The sequence below is a fragment of the Nelumbo nucifera genome, chromosome 1, assembly GCF_055504915.1.
Source record: "Nelumbo nucifera cultivar China Antique chromosome 1, China Antique-T2T, whole genome shotgun sequence".
Lineage (NCBI taxonomy): Eukaryota > Viridiplantae > Streptophyta > Magnoliopsida > Proteales > Nelumbonaceae > Nelumbo > Nelumbo nucifera.
In genome coordinates, this window is record NC_142649.1 from 55,040,390 (window position 1) to 55,059,267 (window position 18,878).

The 18,878-nt window shown below is 39.0% G+C and overlaps 1 protein-coding gene and 1 long non-coding RNA gene across 4 annotated transcripts in view; both read right to left on the reverse strand.

The window, feature by feature from the left end:
• Positions 1 to 18,210, reverse strand: part of LOC104590980 (amino acid-ligase) — a 53,745-nt gene extending 35,535 nt beyond the window's left edge. For all 3 annotated transcript variants that reach the window (XM_088896809.1, XM_088896807.1, XM_088896808.1), the window contains exon 1: positions 17,772 to 18,210. In XM_088896809.1, coding sequence (XP_088752935.1) covers positions 17,772 to 18,069 — 298 coding nt within the window. In that variant the 5' untranslated portion in view covers positions 18,070 to 18,210. The remainder of the gene's footprint in view (positions 1 to 17,771) is intronic.
• LOC148803282 (uncharacterized) lies at positions 4,012 to 17,736 on the reverse strand. The gene is made up of 2 exons (XR_016081459.1): positions 15,560 to 17,736; positions 4,012 to 4,729 (listed from the first exon to the last, which is right to left on the reverse strand). It is a non-coding gene; the product is annotated as an uncharacterized LOC148803282 (long non-coding RNA).
• Positions 18,211 to 18,878: the final 668 nt, after the last annotated feature.

Genomic DNA, 18,878 nt, shown 5'->3' on the forward strand with positions numbered 1-18,878 from the left:
ACAACTTGCCACCCATGGATGATAACCTTATTCCACAGTTTTTCCTGATCATGAATGTTGCTAATAACCTTATACCACAGTTTGTCTTGATCAATGGGGTACTTATTCATCAAATAAAAAGGGGAATATCCAAAGCTATTTCCCAAGTAATGCTTAGTTCCTATGAATCAGTCTACCCAGCCCTTAGTCCTCTCTCTTACTCTTACTAACCAACTCCCACCTAATTAAATGTTCTTTCTTAAACCTCCTCAGGCTCCCACAAGAGACCTCTCATAATCTTTCCTAACTTCTTCAAAATTGAGATTGGCATCCTATAAATTAAAAACCAATAGTAAGTACATGGAAGGTTGGCTAGGTATGCTCTAATAAGTGATTCTACACCCATGAGAAATACAATTTCTTTTCCTTTATTGCAAGCTTCTTATTGAACTTATCAACCACTGGATTCCATAAAGTTCCAGTTTTTACATTTCACTCTAACAGTAGTCCTAGACATTTCAATGGCCACTGCACCACAGAACAACCCAAGACTCTAGCATACCTTCTAATAGTGCTCTCTTCCAAATTAATCCCCACAATGCAACCCTTATCAAAGTTTACTTTTTGATATCTCCGATCACTTTAAAGCACTCAGTCAGCAATTGTAAATTTGTGAAACACACCTGCAATAATTCAGAAATATAGAAAAAGTGAAGAAAAGAAAGAAGAAAGAAAGCTTTCAGCAGAGGCTTGTGGAAGAAGAGAAGGGAAGAGAGAAGAGAAGAGTTTGATCCTTTCTCTCTAGTCCCCCCCCCAGATAGCTTTTATTCTCGTAATATGGTTAAATATGTTTGAATACATTTGAATCTTTTTTAATAGGAATGTAAATTTTAACTATTTTACTTTTAAATTTTTAAATAAAATAGAAACAAAAACAAAATGATTGACATTATAAAAAATCACAAGGAGTGGAGATCCCCACGGGGATGGGGATTTTCGTGGAGACAGGGATGGGGAGTGGCTCCTCATCCCTACCCTACCCTACCCTACCCCGTTGACATTCCTACTAGGAAACAATGTTCCCAGCTACCATAGTGGACCTCTTATCATCACCATTACCTGTCCAATCAACATTTATATATGCTTATACCTTCATGTGACCATGTTTAGCAAATAGTATACCCTTTCTGGAGGTTCCCTTAAGATAGCATAACCCTTTCTACAGCAGCCATATGTCTGTCTCTAGGAGCATGCATGAATTGGCTAATTACACTCACAGCATATGAAATATTTAGACAAATCATACATAGGCAAAGAAGTTTCCACAGTAATCTCTGAAACACTCTCCTGTCTACTAAAAGTTCTCCATCATTAGCTGAGAGTTAATAATTCACGTCAACAGGGGTGGAGGCAAGTTTAGCATCACGTTTTCCAATCTCAATAAGAAGATACCTTCCACTGAGAAATAAAGATACCTTCTTTAAACCTAGCAACCTCAATGCCCAAAAAATATTGCAACTCTGCTAAGTCTTTAATCTCAAATTCAGAATTGAGGAACTTCTTGATACCATTAACTTCTTCTGTATCACTGCAAGTAATAACAATATCATCCACATAAACGATAAAAAATGTAATCAAAGTATTTCTCCTTTTAACAAAGAGGGTAAGATCTAATTGAGTCTGAGTGTAGCCGAACTGAACAAGAGCAACCCTAAGCCTATCAAACCAAGCACGTGGAGATTGTTTCAGGCCATAAAGTAACTTCTTCAATCTGCACACCTTACTTTGCATCTCCTTATCATATATACCAAGGGGAAGGGACATATTTACTTCTTCAGTGAGATCACAATTCAGGAATGCATTCTTAACACCAAACTGATAAAGAGGCCAATCACAACTCACTGTTAAGGATAAAAGAACTCTCACAAAAGTCATTTTAGCAACTGGAGAAAAAGTCACAATATAATCTATCCCATACACCTGGGTATATCCCTTGGCAACAAGACGTGCCTTATATCTCTCAATTAACCCATTTGTATGATACTTGTGAGTGTAAACCCACTTGCACCCAACAGGTTCCTTCCTAACTAACAAGCAACAATATCCCAAGTATTATTTTTATGAAGTGCTTCTATTTCAACCCTCATAGCATCCCATTCAGCCCATTCTCACTATAAGAATTTCTTACCTCCCTGCACTCCATCTTCTCAAAAAAGAATGATGTCATATGCAAATTCTATATAGGTAGCAATCTTACCACCTCTACCTACCCTCCACCAAGTCTATTTGCCCTCAAAATTAGCAAACTAAGAACATCCACAACAAGAGTGTAGTAAGAATGGGCCGAACGGGCTTTAGTTTCTTTAATCTTATTGAAGTCATGTCATAGATTTCAAGGCACCAAGGCGAGGCTAGGTGACAGGGGAGTGCTTAGTCTATAGAGTTTGTGTTAAAGTATATAAAATCAAAATATTAATGAGAAGAAGAAAAAGAAGGAAAAGAACATTCAAAAAATATAAGGGCTGAACCCTTATCTTTGTTATAGGAAAAGAAGAAAAAAGTAGTAGTAGAAAATGTGTTGATTAGACAAAATTTAAGTTCTTCCTTACTTATTGGTTCAGGTTTTAAAGTTTTTGAGGGTTCAATAGAGCATTTAGCAATGTTTGCATTGATTAAACCCTAACAAATAAGAAAATAATAAAAAGAAATTAGTGTATAAACACACAAAATGAATATATTAGTTTAATAGTGCCTATTTTATAATTATAATGTCAAAAAATAAAGAATAAAAAAGTATTTTATAATACATAGTACAAAACTAGGCGATTAGGCGAGGTGAGCCTCAAAGGGTGCCTTGTCGCCTAGGTGTCACCTTGACAACTATGAGTCATGTTATGTTTACGTTCTTTGAGTAGTGGGCCTTAGTTATGGGCCTGTTACTTGTTTTTTATTGTTTCTTTAAGTGTTGCCCCCCCCCATTAAGGGCACTCATAGAATTGTACTAAGAATAAAATTAAAAGAATAAAAGAGATCAAAGGGGCTAGAGAGAAAGAGATCAAACTCTTCTCTTTTCTCTTACCTTCTCTTCTTCTCTCATCTCCTTCTACAAACATCTGCTGAATTATTTCTTTTCTTCTCCTTTTTATTTTTTCTGAATTACTACAGGTGTGTTTCTCAACTAAGAGTATATAGGAACAAAGAGAGGGGATCTCCCTCTAAGACCTATTCCTGCAGGAAAAAGTCTTTCACTAGCCCATTAACAATGGTAGGGTAATGGAAAATAAAATATACAAGGGTATAGTAATCAACCTAGCTTCATCTTCGGCCATTAAGGAGCTCACAACCTCCGACTTCCTTCATAACTCACTCAGAAAAAACATAGTAATGAGTCGTTTAATTTGGTCACTTCAGCTGTTATCAAATGGCTACATAACATAAAAATAAAATATGAACTGAGAATTTTATTTTGGTAATATAAAGCAAAAGCCAAGATGGCAAGGTATCCAAACTTAATAAGATTGGTTTCATTTTTGGGTGGATTTGGAGGTCATCATGATTATATATACAGAGACCAAGATACAATGAAAATGCCTTTATCCGTACCAACAAAAGCTGTAGGGGAGACCTACAGGAGGTCAATCTCCAATACCATTGGATCCCACCAAGAATATCTCATATATAAAAATCTTATCCAACTGTATGAGAACCAACCACTTATTTCATTGGGTTGTTAACAGTTCATTGAGTAACCTAAAGATAATATGGCATAGATTACTATAAATTAAAACCATATATTTTTAACAGGTTACTTTTTTCAATTGATAGTGCCCTTTTTAAATGTGGATACCATTTAATCACCATATCATAAACACACCACTTTCAGAAGTCAGGTTTGGTGCACGTATTAGCTCTAGAATTACTACAGTTATTCAAGTAGTATATGCCATTGGAAAAAACTATAACTAACTTAATGACCCATTAGAAATTTTATATTCGGAATTAGTTCATACTAACACAAGTTTAGCTTAACCATTGAGAAAAGGCATACAAATACTCATAGGATCAACCAATTATCATTCCTTTACAATGTCACAGAGAACTTAAACCATATCCAGCTGCTTGTATACCCAAGACAAGTACAAAAATCAAACATGTCTTGAGGAAAACACAGCAGTTTGGCAAACCTAGTGGCCCCTGCCCACAGGACGTTTTGATTCCACAAGTACATGCAATAGACTTGGAACAAAATCAACACTGCACAGGCAAGGAATGGTGGCATGCCTTGCATGTGTGGGGCCGCTTCACATATCTCCACAGGGGGAGCATGAGGCAATGAATCGTTTAAAGGGCACCAATTCAATCTTATTAGGCAGCAAAAATAGTAGCCACAACATCTCTAAGCTAACAAGTTTATTTTGAGTTGTGAACAATGGATAGACTCAATAGTAAGCAACTTCTCTAATGCATGCCTCCTTAATTTTATCATTTGTTCTAGATTTTCTTTTATCAGCAATACAGAATAAATTTCATTAATATTAGATAAAACAAGTACAACAAGATGTGAACCCAATAAATCGACCAAGTCATTTGTTCTAGAATGTTCTTGAATGTATCTTCCACCCAAACCCTCACAAAGCTTCATGAACTGTAACTGTTGACATGAATACATGATCCATCCCCAGGTCCATCCCCAGGCCATAAGAAGGAAATTCTACCATGTCTCAATGAAGTCAAGATTGCTCTGAATACCCTTAGTAGAAGAATATTGGGTATCAAAAAATATCCTCAAACAAGAGGTTCTAGATCTTAGACATAAAACCATGGTTTAAAAACGAAGGCAATATACAAAGTTGTAATATCTATCGTGGGGTTAAAATCATGAGCCACATTATGAAACTTTGGGAACGAATAATTAAACAAAGGTTACAACATAAAACAACTATATCAGAGAACCAATTTGGATTTATGCTTGGGAGTCAACCAGGAAGCTATGTTTCTTTTGAGACAATTGATAGAAAAGTTTAGAGAGAAGAGATCTTCATATGGTGTTCATTAATCTAGAGAAAGCATAGGATAGAGACCCTAAAGAGATAATATGGTGGGTTTTGGAGAAAAAAGGAGTTCCAAATAGGTATGTGGACCTAATTAATGATATGCATGAGGGTACAACAATCAATGTTAGAACACTTGTGGGAGAGATACAAGATTTTACAGTTACAATGGATCTTTATCAAGGCTTAACACTTGGTCCTTGTTTATTTGCACAAATCATGGATGCCCAATAAATGGAGAAAGAGCAGTTTGGTGCCTATATTTAAAAACAAAGACGACATGCAAAGTTGTAATAATTATTGGAAATTAAATTATTATATCAAATTATAAGAATACACTATATATGTAGGGGTATCATGACCTGACAGGACCAGGTAGTAGATCTAAACTCGACTTTGATTGAAGCATTAAAACCCTAGCCTGACTATACACCCAAACAAACACAACTCTAACCCAACCTTATATGGTTGGATCAAGCCAGATTTACTATTTAACCCAACCCATTGACATCCCTATATATTCTATGTAAATTTAATAATAATAGGACTGCAAATCAAGGTACACTTAGGATTAGAGACTAAGAGATAACTCAATGTGACCTTTTTTTGGAACCTTGGTTCAACAATTCATAACAAGGGAGAGATTGAGCATTGAGCAATAAGGGTGTCAATGGTTGGTAAACAGTAAACCCAGCTTGACCTAACCTTATTGGATAGGGTTCAAGGCAAGCTAAGTCAGTTGTAAGGTCAAGTAAGGGTTTTTAATGCTATCCTGAGTCAAGCTCACAGCTTCTTCTAAAGATCGAAAAATTTTTTGGTTTGGGATACCTTGCATTCTCGTCACCAACAATGGCAAGCAATTCAGTGATGGCCCCTCTAGGGTATTTTGTGTGCAACTCACATCAAGTAGACACTCGCTTCGGTCCACTACCCACAACCCAACCGGCAGAACAAGGTGACAAACAAGACACTGCATGGGTTGAAAGCAAGGCTCAACCAGGCAAATGGCCTGTAAGCGGAAGAATTGGACAACATCCTATGTGCATACCGAACTACACCCAAGTTGGCAACAAGTGAAACACCCTTCAACCTGGCCTTCAAAACCAAGGCCATGATACCTGCAAAGATCAACGTACCAACCCTGCGGACCAAGCAATTCGATGAGACTACCAATGACAAGTAGCTCAAAGCAAACCTAAACTTGCTGGAATAAGTCTGAGAAATAGCTTGACTCAGAACAACCATCTATCAATAGAGGACAGTTAAGTATTACAACTGTTTGAGTTATGGTTGAGCTGGCCCCGGGTGCCACGTGTTACCTTCGCGGCCGCCTTATCACTTCGGCCACGTCGGCACCACGTCATCAGATAAGCGCGACCAAGATAGGAGAGCATCGTACGGATAAGGAGGATAGCTCTGCCAAGGATTAGGTCTTATCTCGAAGACATCGGCAGACAATGTCATCCCGACAACCTCAGAAGCCTCATCTGAATCGGACACGAATCTTTGACTATAAGTAGGTAATCTCCGCTCAAGGTAAGGGACTTTTGGACTTTCTAGCACCCATACTGTTACTCTGCTTGGACCAGCATCGCTCTCTCAACTGCTCAGCCCAACCACCCATTCTTCTCACTGACTTGAGCGTCGGAGTTCCTACCCAGGGAATAACTCCTCGGGCCTCTGACTCTCTTCTTGGTTTTAGATCTTGCTGCACGGCTTCATCCTTCCACCTCGGCTTTGTCCAGTTGGCAAGATTATCTAACTGTGACCTCGGTTTGGAACACCACAGCATCATATTGGTGTCGTTTGTGGGAATCGCACAAAAACCATTCCAAATCCTCTTTCTGCGCAATTAAGAAAGATGCCAAGAAATACATCCGTTCGCTCTACAGGTCGATCCCCATCTTGGGGATCCTGCTCTCACCGCAGCCCCCTGCATCGCGAATCTCAACAACAGCCTCAACTGTAGACCACATCGACCTTGCCCAGGTCTAGGCGATGCAATAGAAGGTCAACCAGATCCTAGCGATGATGCAGAAGTTGGGATCTACAGCACAACCTCCTCAGACCGTCCCCCCTCTTGCCCCAACGCTTACTGCGTCCGATCCTCACTAAAGCGCCGATCAAACAAGGATAGGACGCGGTCTGGCCAAGAAAGGCAGCAGTCTTCAACAGGACGGTCTGAGGAGGTTGGCTCCTCAGCCCGGTCCCGTGAACACAACAATCGCAGTAAGACACCATTTTGTGTGAGTTCTGGCGAAAGAAAGGCTCAGCAAGAGGATACAACAGCAACCAGTCTCTATCGCAAAGTCTAGCTTGGTAAAAGATCGCCCGACAATGCCCAAGAAAGAAAGGGTAACACATGCAGCCCCAAACAATAGGGACGTAGAGATCAGAGAGCTCAGGCAGCGCCTAACCGAGCTGGAACGCAACCAAGATGAAAGAAGCGCGGCTCCTCCCATGGTTCAGCCTGCGGAACCAGTGATTTAAAAGGCGTGCCTCAGGCGCGCCTAGGTACACAGGTGAGGCACATTTTGGGGTATGCGCCTCGCCCAGGTCCTAGGCACACTTGCGCATGATGCGCCTTGCGTCTCAACCTAGGCGTGCACCTTTTTAAAATTTTGCGCTTTTTGCTTTTTTTGAGTCTAACGGCTGGGTATGCGCTTTTTTTGAGCTTTTTGCAAAGCTCCGAGAACCCCCTATTTGCTTATGTTGTTCATTCATTCATTGCAATAAAATATCTTCTTAAAAGGCAATGAATGTTGTAAAATCATTATTTTTTATGAGAAATAAGAATTTCAGACCCTAACATAGACTTGTTCGGGCTTGCCTCGAGGGGCGTGCTACAAAGGCAACTCATAGAATCAAGAATGCAATATGTTTTACATCACATTAACTACTTGAAGCAATGCAATTAAGGAAAAAAAGAGATTATGGGTTTTACATGCTTGAAAATGCTTTATATGTTTGCTTTTATTTTTAAATTTTCATTTGAATACACTTTACATGTTATGTTTATGTATTTTAATTTTAGATAATAGGTTTTTTAAATCATTTCTTTTAAAATTTAAGTTTATATTTTTATTCACATTATGTTTAATATTTTTTAATTTTTTTGCAATTTTTAAAATTTTTTGGCATTTTTTTGGAATTTTCTGACTTCTTTTTATTTTTAGCTTTTTTTTTGTAATTTTGTGCCTTTCTTAAAAAGGCGCACACCTCGCCTTGCGCCTTGTGCCTCAGGTGCAAATTGGCCCTTGCGCTTTTAAAACACTGTGCGAAACTCAATAACCAGCCCGCCAAAGAACTAGTCTTCACCCAGGACATCATGGACGAGCTCCCCCCAGCCGAATGGCGAGTTTCGCAGTTCGAAAAGTACGACGGGTCGGCAGACCCCAGCAACCACGTGGAAGGCTTCAAGGCCCTGATGATGTTGCACGGTTCCTTTGAAGGTTTAATGTGCAAGGCCTTCGTCGCCACCCTCAAAGGAGTTGCCCGGACGTGGTACTCTTCCCTCTTCCCTTCCCCTGCACTCCATCTCCTCTTGGGAGAAGCTGGAGAGCCAGTTCCTGGCACAGTTCACGGCAAGCCAGCAACAATGGAAGACTTCAGTCAGTCTCATGCAAGTGCGGCAGAGGAAGGGAAAGACCCTAAGAGAGTACTTGGCGAGGTTTAACACCAAGGCCCTAAAAGTCTGCGCCCTTAACCAGTCAGTAGCAGTCACAGCCGTCATGCAAGGCATGCGCCCCTCCCCCTTTAGTTTCTCAATATCAAAGAAGCTTGCTCAGAACATGGTCGCGCTGATCAAACATGCCCAAAAGTATATCAACGTCGAAGAGACGAAAGCGCAACTGAGAGGCGAGGAAGAACAGCTCGACAGGAAGAGGAGGAACCTTGACGACCGCAAGACAAAGAGGACAGACAGAGATAGCAAGAGACAAAATCGCGACCAAACAGAAGGCCGAGGACTCCACCGCTGACCTACAGAAACTTCACGCCGTTGAACGCTCCTCAATTGGAGATTCTGATGCAGATCCGTGACCACAGCTATGTCAGGTGGCCTGAAAAGATCAAGTCCCAGAACAACAAAAGAAATAGAAACAAATATTGCGACTTCCATTGAGACCACGGCCACGAAACGGACAACTGCCACGACCTGCACCACCTCTCGAGGACCTGATCAGGCGCGGGTACCTTGGGGGATTCATCGACATCAAGGAGGACAAGCCAAATGAAGAATCGAGTCCGGTAGCCAGACCTCCAACCTGAGCTCCCCCAGCCAGATCGGTCCCTCGTCAATGATCCAGATCTCACTCTGAGACACTTGCCACACGTCTCATGATTAAGGGATTGCTCTAACAAATTCCTCAAAAGATGAAGAAATGCATTAATGAGAGCACCAATGCCAGCCACACGAGCAAAAGCAATGCAACCACCTAGAGAACATTTACAACCCACGTGACATGGATAGGAAAAGCCCATTGTGTCTCCTCAACGGCATAGCTCAGACTCGGTACCCACTCTAACAAGCCACTCAATTACTTTATTTGACTACGCCAACCTCTCACCAGACAAGAAGCAAGACGACCACCTCAATTTTGAAAGTGGGGGGCAAGTGATGAGGCCCATTTACAAGATCAAATCCCGAGCCAATGCATCTCCCTAAACAGAACACTCAAGGAACTCGCCGATGACTCAAATCAGCCCAACCACTGACTCAACCAACTAGGCACGACCAAACACCTCCAACGGGCCAAGATCTCAATAAGGACAATCACCAAGAACCTTGAGTCAGGCATAGAAGCCATGGCACCCCCTCTATAAGTAGATGAGGCGCATTCACATCGTCTTTCTACTTTCACCGTTGACCTAGCTTCATCTACTCATCCGACAAACTTTTGCTCAATTAATAAATTAAGCATCAGAGAGTTCTCCTCCAAGGACACACCTTGAGACTCTCTGACTTTCTTGCAGGTGCCTTTGCTCAATTCATATGACCTCTTCAACTTGTCTGGTCCCAGAACTCCACCCTCTCTCATCTATTGCTCAAATTTCGACAGCAACACTATAGTAACCTCCTAACTTTGGTTCACTAGACTTTTATGTTGAAATCCAAAATCTTCCACTTGTGTGGTCTGATAATAACCTCCTACTTACAGTCCACAATTGACCTGTCTTCTATAGGTCACTCTAGTAGTCAAAGGACCTACTCCAGCTCTGTCTTGCTCTAGTAGAACATACCCGAATCTGTTATGGGTCTCCCTGGACCTTCTTCCAAGGGGAAAACCCTATGAGAAACTCAATAAACCACGACCAACACTAGGGTTTTAAACAACCCAAAAAAGGAAATAAGGAAAAAGGGGAAAAACAACAACTAATTTGATGTCAAACCGAGAAAAACTAGTATTAATGCTCTAATACCACGTTAGTTTTCAAATTAGAGAAGAAAAAGGTTGAGAGAAATGGGGCAACAGATCTAACCAGCCCCTAATCTTATTATTTATTTTAGGGTTTAAGACAAGAATACAAAGACAAATCTACCCCAAATTAGTAGGCAGAAAAGAACATATTAGTATAGAAGAGGCCCAAGCCCATTAAGCTTAGAAAGAAACATAGCAAAGGACCACATAACATAAATAAAAGAAAGCCCAAGCCCACAATGCTAGGCCTCACAACATTAAAAACTGAGAGAGACGATAACCTAAATTTAGAGGTGAAGTAAAGGATGGAAGTGGGGATCTAAGGAAAATTGCTGAGAGAGATGAGGAGGTTGGCAAAGCTTTGGATCTTCTTTTCTTGGGCGATGAGGCTTTCTCCAGAAGAGCTTTCAAAGAATTTGAGAAAAGGAAGAAGGAAGAGAGGCTGAAGATTCCACAACAGGAGTAGGAGGAGAGGTGTGGGATGAGGGGGAAGGACAAGAAGTTGAATTAGATGGGAGGGAATAATGTTGTGCAAAGGGAGAAGTCTATGGAGATTATTTTTGTTGGTGATTAGTTGTTCTTGGTTGGAGCATAGGAGGTCTGTTAGTCATTAAATCATGTTTTTTCCATTTTAATATATGTTGTAAGGTTATGATGAGAGTTGGATGTTTGTTTCGAGGGTCTTTCTTCTCTCGGGTGATATCTTATCACCTTTCTCCTGTATTCTCTTTTTCATTTTATGAATTTTTAATTTTACTTATCAAAAATCAAGAAAATATTTCAAAAAAGGGTGTAACTATGCTACTTCTATCATTTCATAAAATATCATTCTATGTTTCCACGTATTTCACAATGTTTCCACTTTATATATAATTTTTACAATTTTTCAATACAACATTTCCAACATGTTTCCTATATTTGGATGACCAATATTTCCATTAGCACAAACATTTTATAGATTCTCTCACTACCATACACAAGCAACACACACTAGGCATAATTGTTATTCTAAACCAATGTTTTAAAACGCGGAGGCGTGACGCGAGGCATTCCACTACCTAGAAGCGTGAGTTGTAGTTCAGAACACAAGAGGCGTAAGCCTCCTGAACACAAGGAGGCGTAAGCCTCCTTAAGAGGAGGGGGTTAGGAGGAAGGGGGATCTCATTTTTTCTTTATTTTTAATAAAAATCTTTCATATTAAGAAGAATAAAGATGCATAACATTAGTTGAAAGGGTGGGGTCTTGTCGAAGCGGAGGCGAGTGAGCGAAGAGGGGGGTCTCGTCGAAGCGGAGCAAAACCCCCCTAACTCAAAAAAACAAATTGGGCTGCATTGAGAAGGAGGCAAGGGGGTCTGGGGGACGAAGCCCCCAGCCGAAGGGGTAGGGGGCAAACCACTTTCTTTCCCCTTATCTTTTCTTCTCTTCCCTTTTCTTTCCTTTTCTCTTTTTTTCTTCTCTTTCTTTTTCTTTCCCTTCCCTTTCTTTTCTTTTCCTTTCCTTTCCTTTCCTTTTTTTTTCCTTTTTTTCTTTTTTTTCTGTCTTTTTATATAAGATGTGCATGAGGTGTACGCCTCTAGCACGCCACATGAAAAAAGCGCATGAGAAGTATGCCTCAGAGGTATCAGCGCCTCTAGCATACACCTCAAGGCATTTTGAGAGTGCGCCTCCAAGCATACGCCTCCCACGCCTTTTAAAACACTGTTCTAAACTGTGATACCCAAATATATGTACATATAAATTACTTGGCATAGCAATGTCAGATAACATACCATTATGACATTTGATGATGCATGGACACTTCTAGAGAATATTTTATAATGTTAACACTTTAATTAACAAATCATACTATAAAAATCTTGTATATGTTAGAAGTTTAATTCACTTTGACAAATATTTTAGTATTAAGAAATGACACTTAGCTTCAAAAACTAGACATAACAATAAGCATGATATAAGTAGGGGTGTAATTCGAGTTAGCCCTTAGTTAGCGTTTTACACTACTTTGGGCTTGACCTTCAAGCCGAGCACATTCAAATTAAAAAAAAAAAAACACAAGCCCACCCAAGTTGCACCCCTTGATATAAGGATATTAAATGGGATACCAATATCCATATTCATGACTAAGATCTTAAGAAATGCTTCCCTACTTAAAAAGTATTCATCTTCCAATGAGCCACTTTTAACAAATAGTCTTTATTTCAGGATAAGCATAGACATCCTACAAGATCTTAAGAGGAAAGGAATGAGGTTAAGAATAACTAAAGGCAATGACATCGAAAAGAAAAAGAGGGCAAGAACATTTGACTCCAGCACCCAAACCTTATTGTCCCCTCATTGGAAAAGGTAGAAATCTTCTGAATTAAAAATCTGCAAAGAAAAGAAGGGAGAGATTCTGTTGCTCTACTCGGATCTCTAGGGAGTTGGAGACTCTATCAAGGCAGAGCTATTAGCTTCTGTACAAGGGGTGCAATTTGCAAACCAGTTGGGGGTACAGCATCTAATAATTGAAGGGGATTCCAAAGTGGTGGTGGGCTAGTTGAAAAATCCTGAAGATGCTATATGGCACTACAAGAACGAAATGAAGAAATTCAGTTGGTTGACAAGGGAACTGTTGGTCTCTTTACAGTGGGTGGGGAGATCAGCAAATACTTTGTCCGATGTGTTAGTCAAGCAAGGGGTAAATAGGGAAGAATTGTTTTGGGCTCAGCTGTGATTCCTGTATTTCTTTCCTAATTTACTTGTAAGATTCAAGGAGGGGCTGCAGCTCGCGCCTCACCCCGGGATGTTGTATGAATTCACAACCATAAATCAGCTTCTGAATTAATAAAATTTACTTTTATTCATCCAAAAAAATCTGCAAAGAAAAGAAGAGTTTCTTGTGGAAGTAGAGAAAGAGAAGAGAAAAGGTTGAGAAAGAAAGAGAGAGCTAATCAGATCTGGCCGCCCTCCCCCATTGGCATTTATACTTCTAGTAAAAAATAAGTACAATGACTAATATGCCCTTATAGGGTGGCTAACACATAAAACTGCATTAAAAAAAAAAAACTTAAAATCATCACTCCAAAGGGTCTCAACAAGAGTGTTGTGGTCCCCAATTACTATCTAAACAAATAATAAACAAAAACAACTAACAAATCTGCACAAAATCCTCAACAGAAAATGTCTTCACCTTTCATCCCTTGCAAACCCTTCCCAAACCCAATGTTTCATGACACACAAGGGTTTTAGCAGACAGATAAAAAAATAATGAATTGACTATGGAGGCAAGAGAAATGGAAGAGTTAGGCAACCTCTGGCCATGGAAGGAGTGCCCCCACCATGATTTTTCCTAAATCCTATGCTATAATCAGAAACCACATTATACGGACTTAAATTGGAGCTGCAAGGAGGATTAAGGCCATGTTTGGGAGTGCTTATTTGGGCCAGGACCACACCATTAAGCACTTATTGATGTTTGGGAAATAAGCCCGAAATAAATGCTTATTTTACAAATAAGGGCTTATTTTTTAAGCCCAAATTTCCAACTTATTCTTTTCTTCCAAAATTGTCCCTGGTTGAATCTTAAAATATCACTTATAAAATTATCCCTAGTTAAATTTTATAAAAGTACTTTCGTAAAAGTGCTTTTATAGAAGTACTTCCATGGAAGTACTTTTATGAAAGTACTTTCGTAAAAGTATTTTCATTAAAATTTTTCATAAAAGTACTTTCATAAAATTGCTTTCATAAAAGTTCTATAAAAGCGCTTTTATAAAAGTATAAAAGTACTTTCGTAAAAGTGCTTTCATGTAAAAGTACTTTTCATAAAAGCGCTTTCGTAAAAGTACTTTCATAAAAGTGTTTTTATAAAAGTAATTTAATAAAAGTACTTTCATAAGGGTATATTTTGAAATTTTGAAAGAAAATGAAGGACAAAATAGTCACAAATGCTTATTTAAGTGCTTATTGGAGAAAAAGACTACCAAACACCCAATATGAAATAAGTGCTTATTTTAAAAAAAAAAAGCACTTGAAAAAGTTGGGTAACAAATCCTAGTGTTTTAAAAGGCATGGGAGGCATATCACTTGGAGGTGCGCCTCCAGGTGAGGCACTCCCAAAACGCCCTGAGGCATATGCCAGAGGCACTGACACCTCTGAGGCCTCATGTGCTTTTTTCATGAAGCATGCTAGAGGCATACACCTCATGCACACCTTATACAAAAAGACTGAAAAAAAAAAAAGAAAAAAAAAGGAAAGAAAAGGAAAAGAAAAGAAAGGGAAGAGAAAGAAAAAGAAAGAAAGAGAATAAAAAAAAGAGAGAAAAGGAAAGGGAATGGAAGAAAAGATAAGGGGAAAGAAAGTGGTATGCCCCTGGCCCCTTTGGCTGGGGGGCTTCGCCTCCCTTTTCAATGCAGCCCAATTTGTTTTTCTTTTTTTTTATGTGTGTTAGGGGGGGAGGGGGTCTTGCTCCGCTCCAGCTCGCTCGCCTTCGCTTCGACAAGACCCCCTTTCAATTAGTGTTGTGCATCTTTATTCTTCTTAATATAAAAGATTTTTATTAAAGAAAAAATGAGATCCCCCCTTCCTCTTCCTCCTCCCGTTCCTCTTCTTCCTCCTCCCCTTCCTCTTCCTTCTTCCTCTTGACCCCCTTCCTTTTAAGGAGGCTTACGCCTCTTACGCTCTAAACTACACCTCACGCCTCTAGGTAGAGGAACGGCTCGCGTCACACCTCTGTGTTTTAAATCATTGCTAAATCCAACATTGAGCAATGAATAGCACACTCATAAATATTTAAACCTCCCATAGGATTTCTATCTAGGAATAACTTATGATTGGAAATTAAAAAGATAAACCCAACCAATCTAGGGAAATTGAATTGTGACTGACAATGCCTGTGCTGAATATTAGAAAAGACTAATGTTTAATCAAATCTAGGGCACTTTTTGAAGGAAGGGGAAATCCATCATATAGATGGCCGAACCATGGCAGATGATTGGGTGAAATTTCAAAAATTTTCTTTTACCCTTCCAGGAATCATATTCCCAGTTTTAGAAAAATTGCATTTTCCAAGGATCATTCTTGCACCGAATCGGACCAGATCTAAAACCAAAAGGAAGGGAGAAGTATACCTGATACAGAGAATCCACAAGTGTAGCTCCCAAAGTGGTAGTTCATGCCCAAAGAGGGTACAAAAACCAGCTTCCACTGAAGATGGTGCAACTTAGGTTGAAGCCGGTTCAACAACATAATCCTTCAGCAAGAACTGTAATCCAATAGCTTGGATCGAGCAAGGGAAGGGAGCACAAATTGTATTTGATTTTTCTCGCAAAAATCAAAAACCAAGACTAATCAAGATCAGTCATAAGATGGAGAATAAACTAGGGTTTTGGGTGGCAAAAACAGAAGGAGAGAACTGAGAACAGATGTAATGTAACTGGAGCAATTTGCCCTCCTTTTATAAACCTTAAGGATCAGCACTCCTAATCCAATTAGGAGGAGTCTAATCCAAATTTTTATTTGGTTCTGGACTCTTTAAGTGGATAAGACTTATCCTCTTATCCTAATTGTTGATCCAAACCCATATCCATACCCATATTCGCCCATGTTACATGACTGCTTAAGCTGTCATGTGACTTCTTGATTAATCTAATTAATCATGGGCTTTAGGCCCATTAAGTGGCTCACGACCCTAGATAGTTGTTGGCCCATTTGGCTTTCTTTAGTATGGCATGGGACCCCCACAATGACCTCACATATATGGATTCGGTCCAACTTCTATGAAAAAATGTTGGTTAAATTCACTGTCAAATACAATGAACCCCTAAGTCCATCAATATAGGTTCTTAATGGGCCCAACATTTACACTAAATAATCCTCGAGTCCAACCATCCTATGAAGGTCCAAGGATAATGGACTTAAGTGAGATATAGCCCATCGGGTAAAACAGCCCTAAATGTTCTCTTACACTTAACCTCTCAGCCCTTAATGATCAAACACTACTCGACAAGGAAGGACCTCTTCCCTGGCTGCAAGGTGCAGTGTTGCACTCACTGCTCAGATGGGTCCTAGGAATTAAAACATTTTTGCAAACATTTTTCTTAAAACATAATATATATATTGCCATATAAATGTATTTTGCAAAACAAATCTCAAACAAGTTTGAAATCGACTGCCGACAGTTTTGGTTTCCATCAGAAAGAATGCAGTCCCGATCATTCACTTTGTCCAACAAAGGGGCCGATCATTTCACTATGATCATCCACTCGAGTGAATTCTCAGACTGCCCCAATATACCCAGGTTTTGACCCCCAAAGGATTTCATTGATTGGCATATCAAAGACAGCCCAATCCGACACTCAATGCAGTACCATAATCGAGTCTAGGGGTTATGTTTAACTTTCCAGTTTTGCCCACCAATTTCCAAAGTCCAAAGCATAATTGGAAATTAGTCCGGGTTCAATGTTTCAAACAATCACACACTGCATGTACTTTGGGTCCAACCCTAGCAACTGAGACAGGATGCCCCAACCTTCTTGACAGCACACCAGTGTTAGCCTTAACAAGAGAAAATTCCCCAAGTCTATCCAACGGCTGAAAACATTTTAAACTAACACGAGTCTCATAAGTGTCCAATTTAAGGGTAATTACGTAGAAACACACCAGTTATAACATAAATCAATTATATACTTTTATTCATTTACAATAAATGCATCAATACATCAATATGATTGGAGTTAAGGGCATACATTGTCTAACACTTTCTAAATATTCTAATTTTGAAATAAAATACAAGTCCATATGAGTATTGTTGCATAGAATTCCTAGTATTTAATGAAATTGAAAGAATTAGCACAACAGTGACTTATGATAAATGGTCCTAATCCACGACCATGTGAGGGTGAGGCATCAAAAAGAAGAGGCATGTTCACCTAAGCATCCTGAAAAATGGAAATGTGCACCAGACACCAGAAATGGCTACAACTATCTACAAAGTACAATTTTCTACAATCTTGGAAACACTCATCGCAAAATAAAATTTGGGAAATAAAGAGATAGATGAGAATATCATACAAAACCTTACCGAATAACCCCATAACACTATAGAATAACCCATAGCTATCGGGCAACTTATGGTAAAACCTTAATGAATATGCTAATACGCACCAAACTTAATCCCCAATTTTATCGAGGGCAGTTTCTTCAACAATAACCAAGACACCATTACAGACACAGATAGAAACATGATTAAAGCACTTTAAAAATCCAAGACAGCTTTCAAGAACCAAAGACACCATTAGAGCCCACTTATTTATAATATTGACTGGTTTAAAGAAAGCATACTCTTGGTTCCGACCTTGCAGAGCTTCCCGTCGACGATGAGGGCGTCGGCGTCATTAGCTCCGGTGGACAAACCCCGAGCAGAGAAGAAGGAAAGGAGGGATTTCCAGGTGACGGAAGAAGCTATGAGATCGACCCCTCTGCTGATGAAGTGTCCATTCAGCTTCAAGGTCGCCGGGTCAAGCCCGAACGTCCGAGCAATGGAACCCAAGTCGAGCCTCTGCTCTTCCAATGCCACGAATGGCAACAGCTTCGATATCGATGGGCAGAAAAGCTTGATCGTTCTACTCCTCTCAGACATCAGTATCTATAACCCCAAACCCAGTATCTCGTATTTCATCTCTCTCTCTCTGTGAGCGTGTGTGTGTCACTCTGTGAAATGCTTCGTAGAATCAGTAAACACTATAAAGAAAAGACTACGGAGAGTGTTTCATAGAGTGAATGGAAGAGAAAATGTTAGGTTGCTAGACGGTGCAACTTAATATGGTGTGCAAAATACATTTTGATCTAACGTATTAAAATATCATCCATCCAACTATCCAAGATTCGAATTTTGGTATCGGATGAGTTGCGCTTTTAATCGTGGTGGCCAGTTGGTATTTTTTTCTGCGAGTTAGTGATCTTGTGAATTACTCGTCTTGAATTTGACAACCCCACCTTTTATAACAAATCTGATAGATTTGGATATTATTACGTAAGAAAATAATTTATAAAAGATAAATTTTTTACTTACAAGTTTTTGGAAAAAAATATCTATTTAAAATAAATAAAAATTTATGGATAATAATATATTTAATTATAAAATAAAACAATAAATAAATAATCATGGCCATCGAGCAATAGAGTGAAAGAGGGAGAGATGATTTTTGTCATTGTATTTTTTGTTTTATATAGTGGAATAATTGTAAACAATTAAATAATTAATTTAATTTAATAAATAAATAAATTTATAAAATAAATAAGATAAATAGACAATCAAGTGAGAGCGTAAATATATATATAAATATATTCACGATTCTATGTCTTATTTTGCTAGCAATAATAATTTGTTAGATTATTAAATTATTAACTAATTAAATAATTTAGTAAAATAAATAAATAAACAAATAA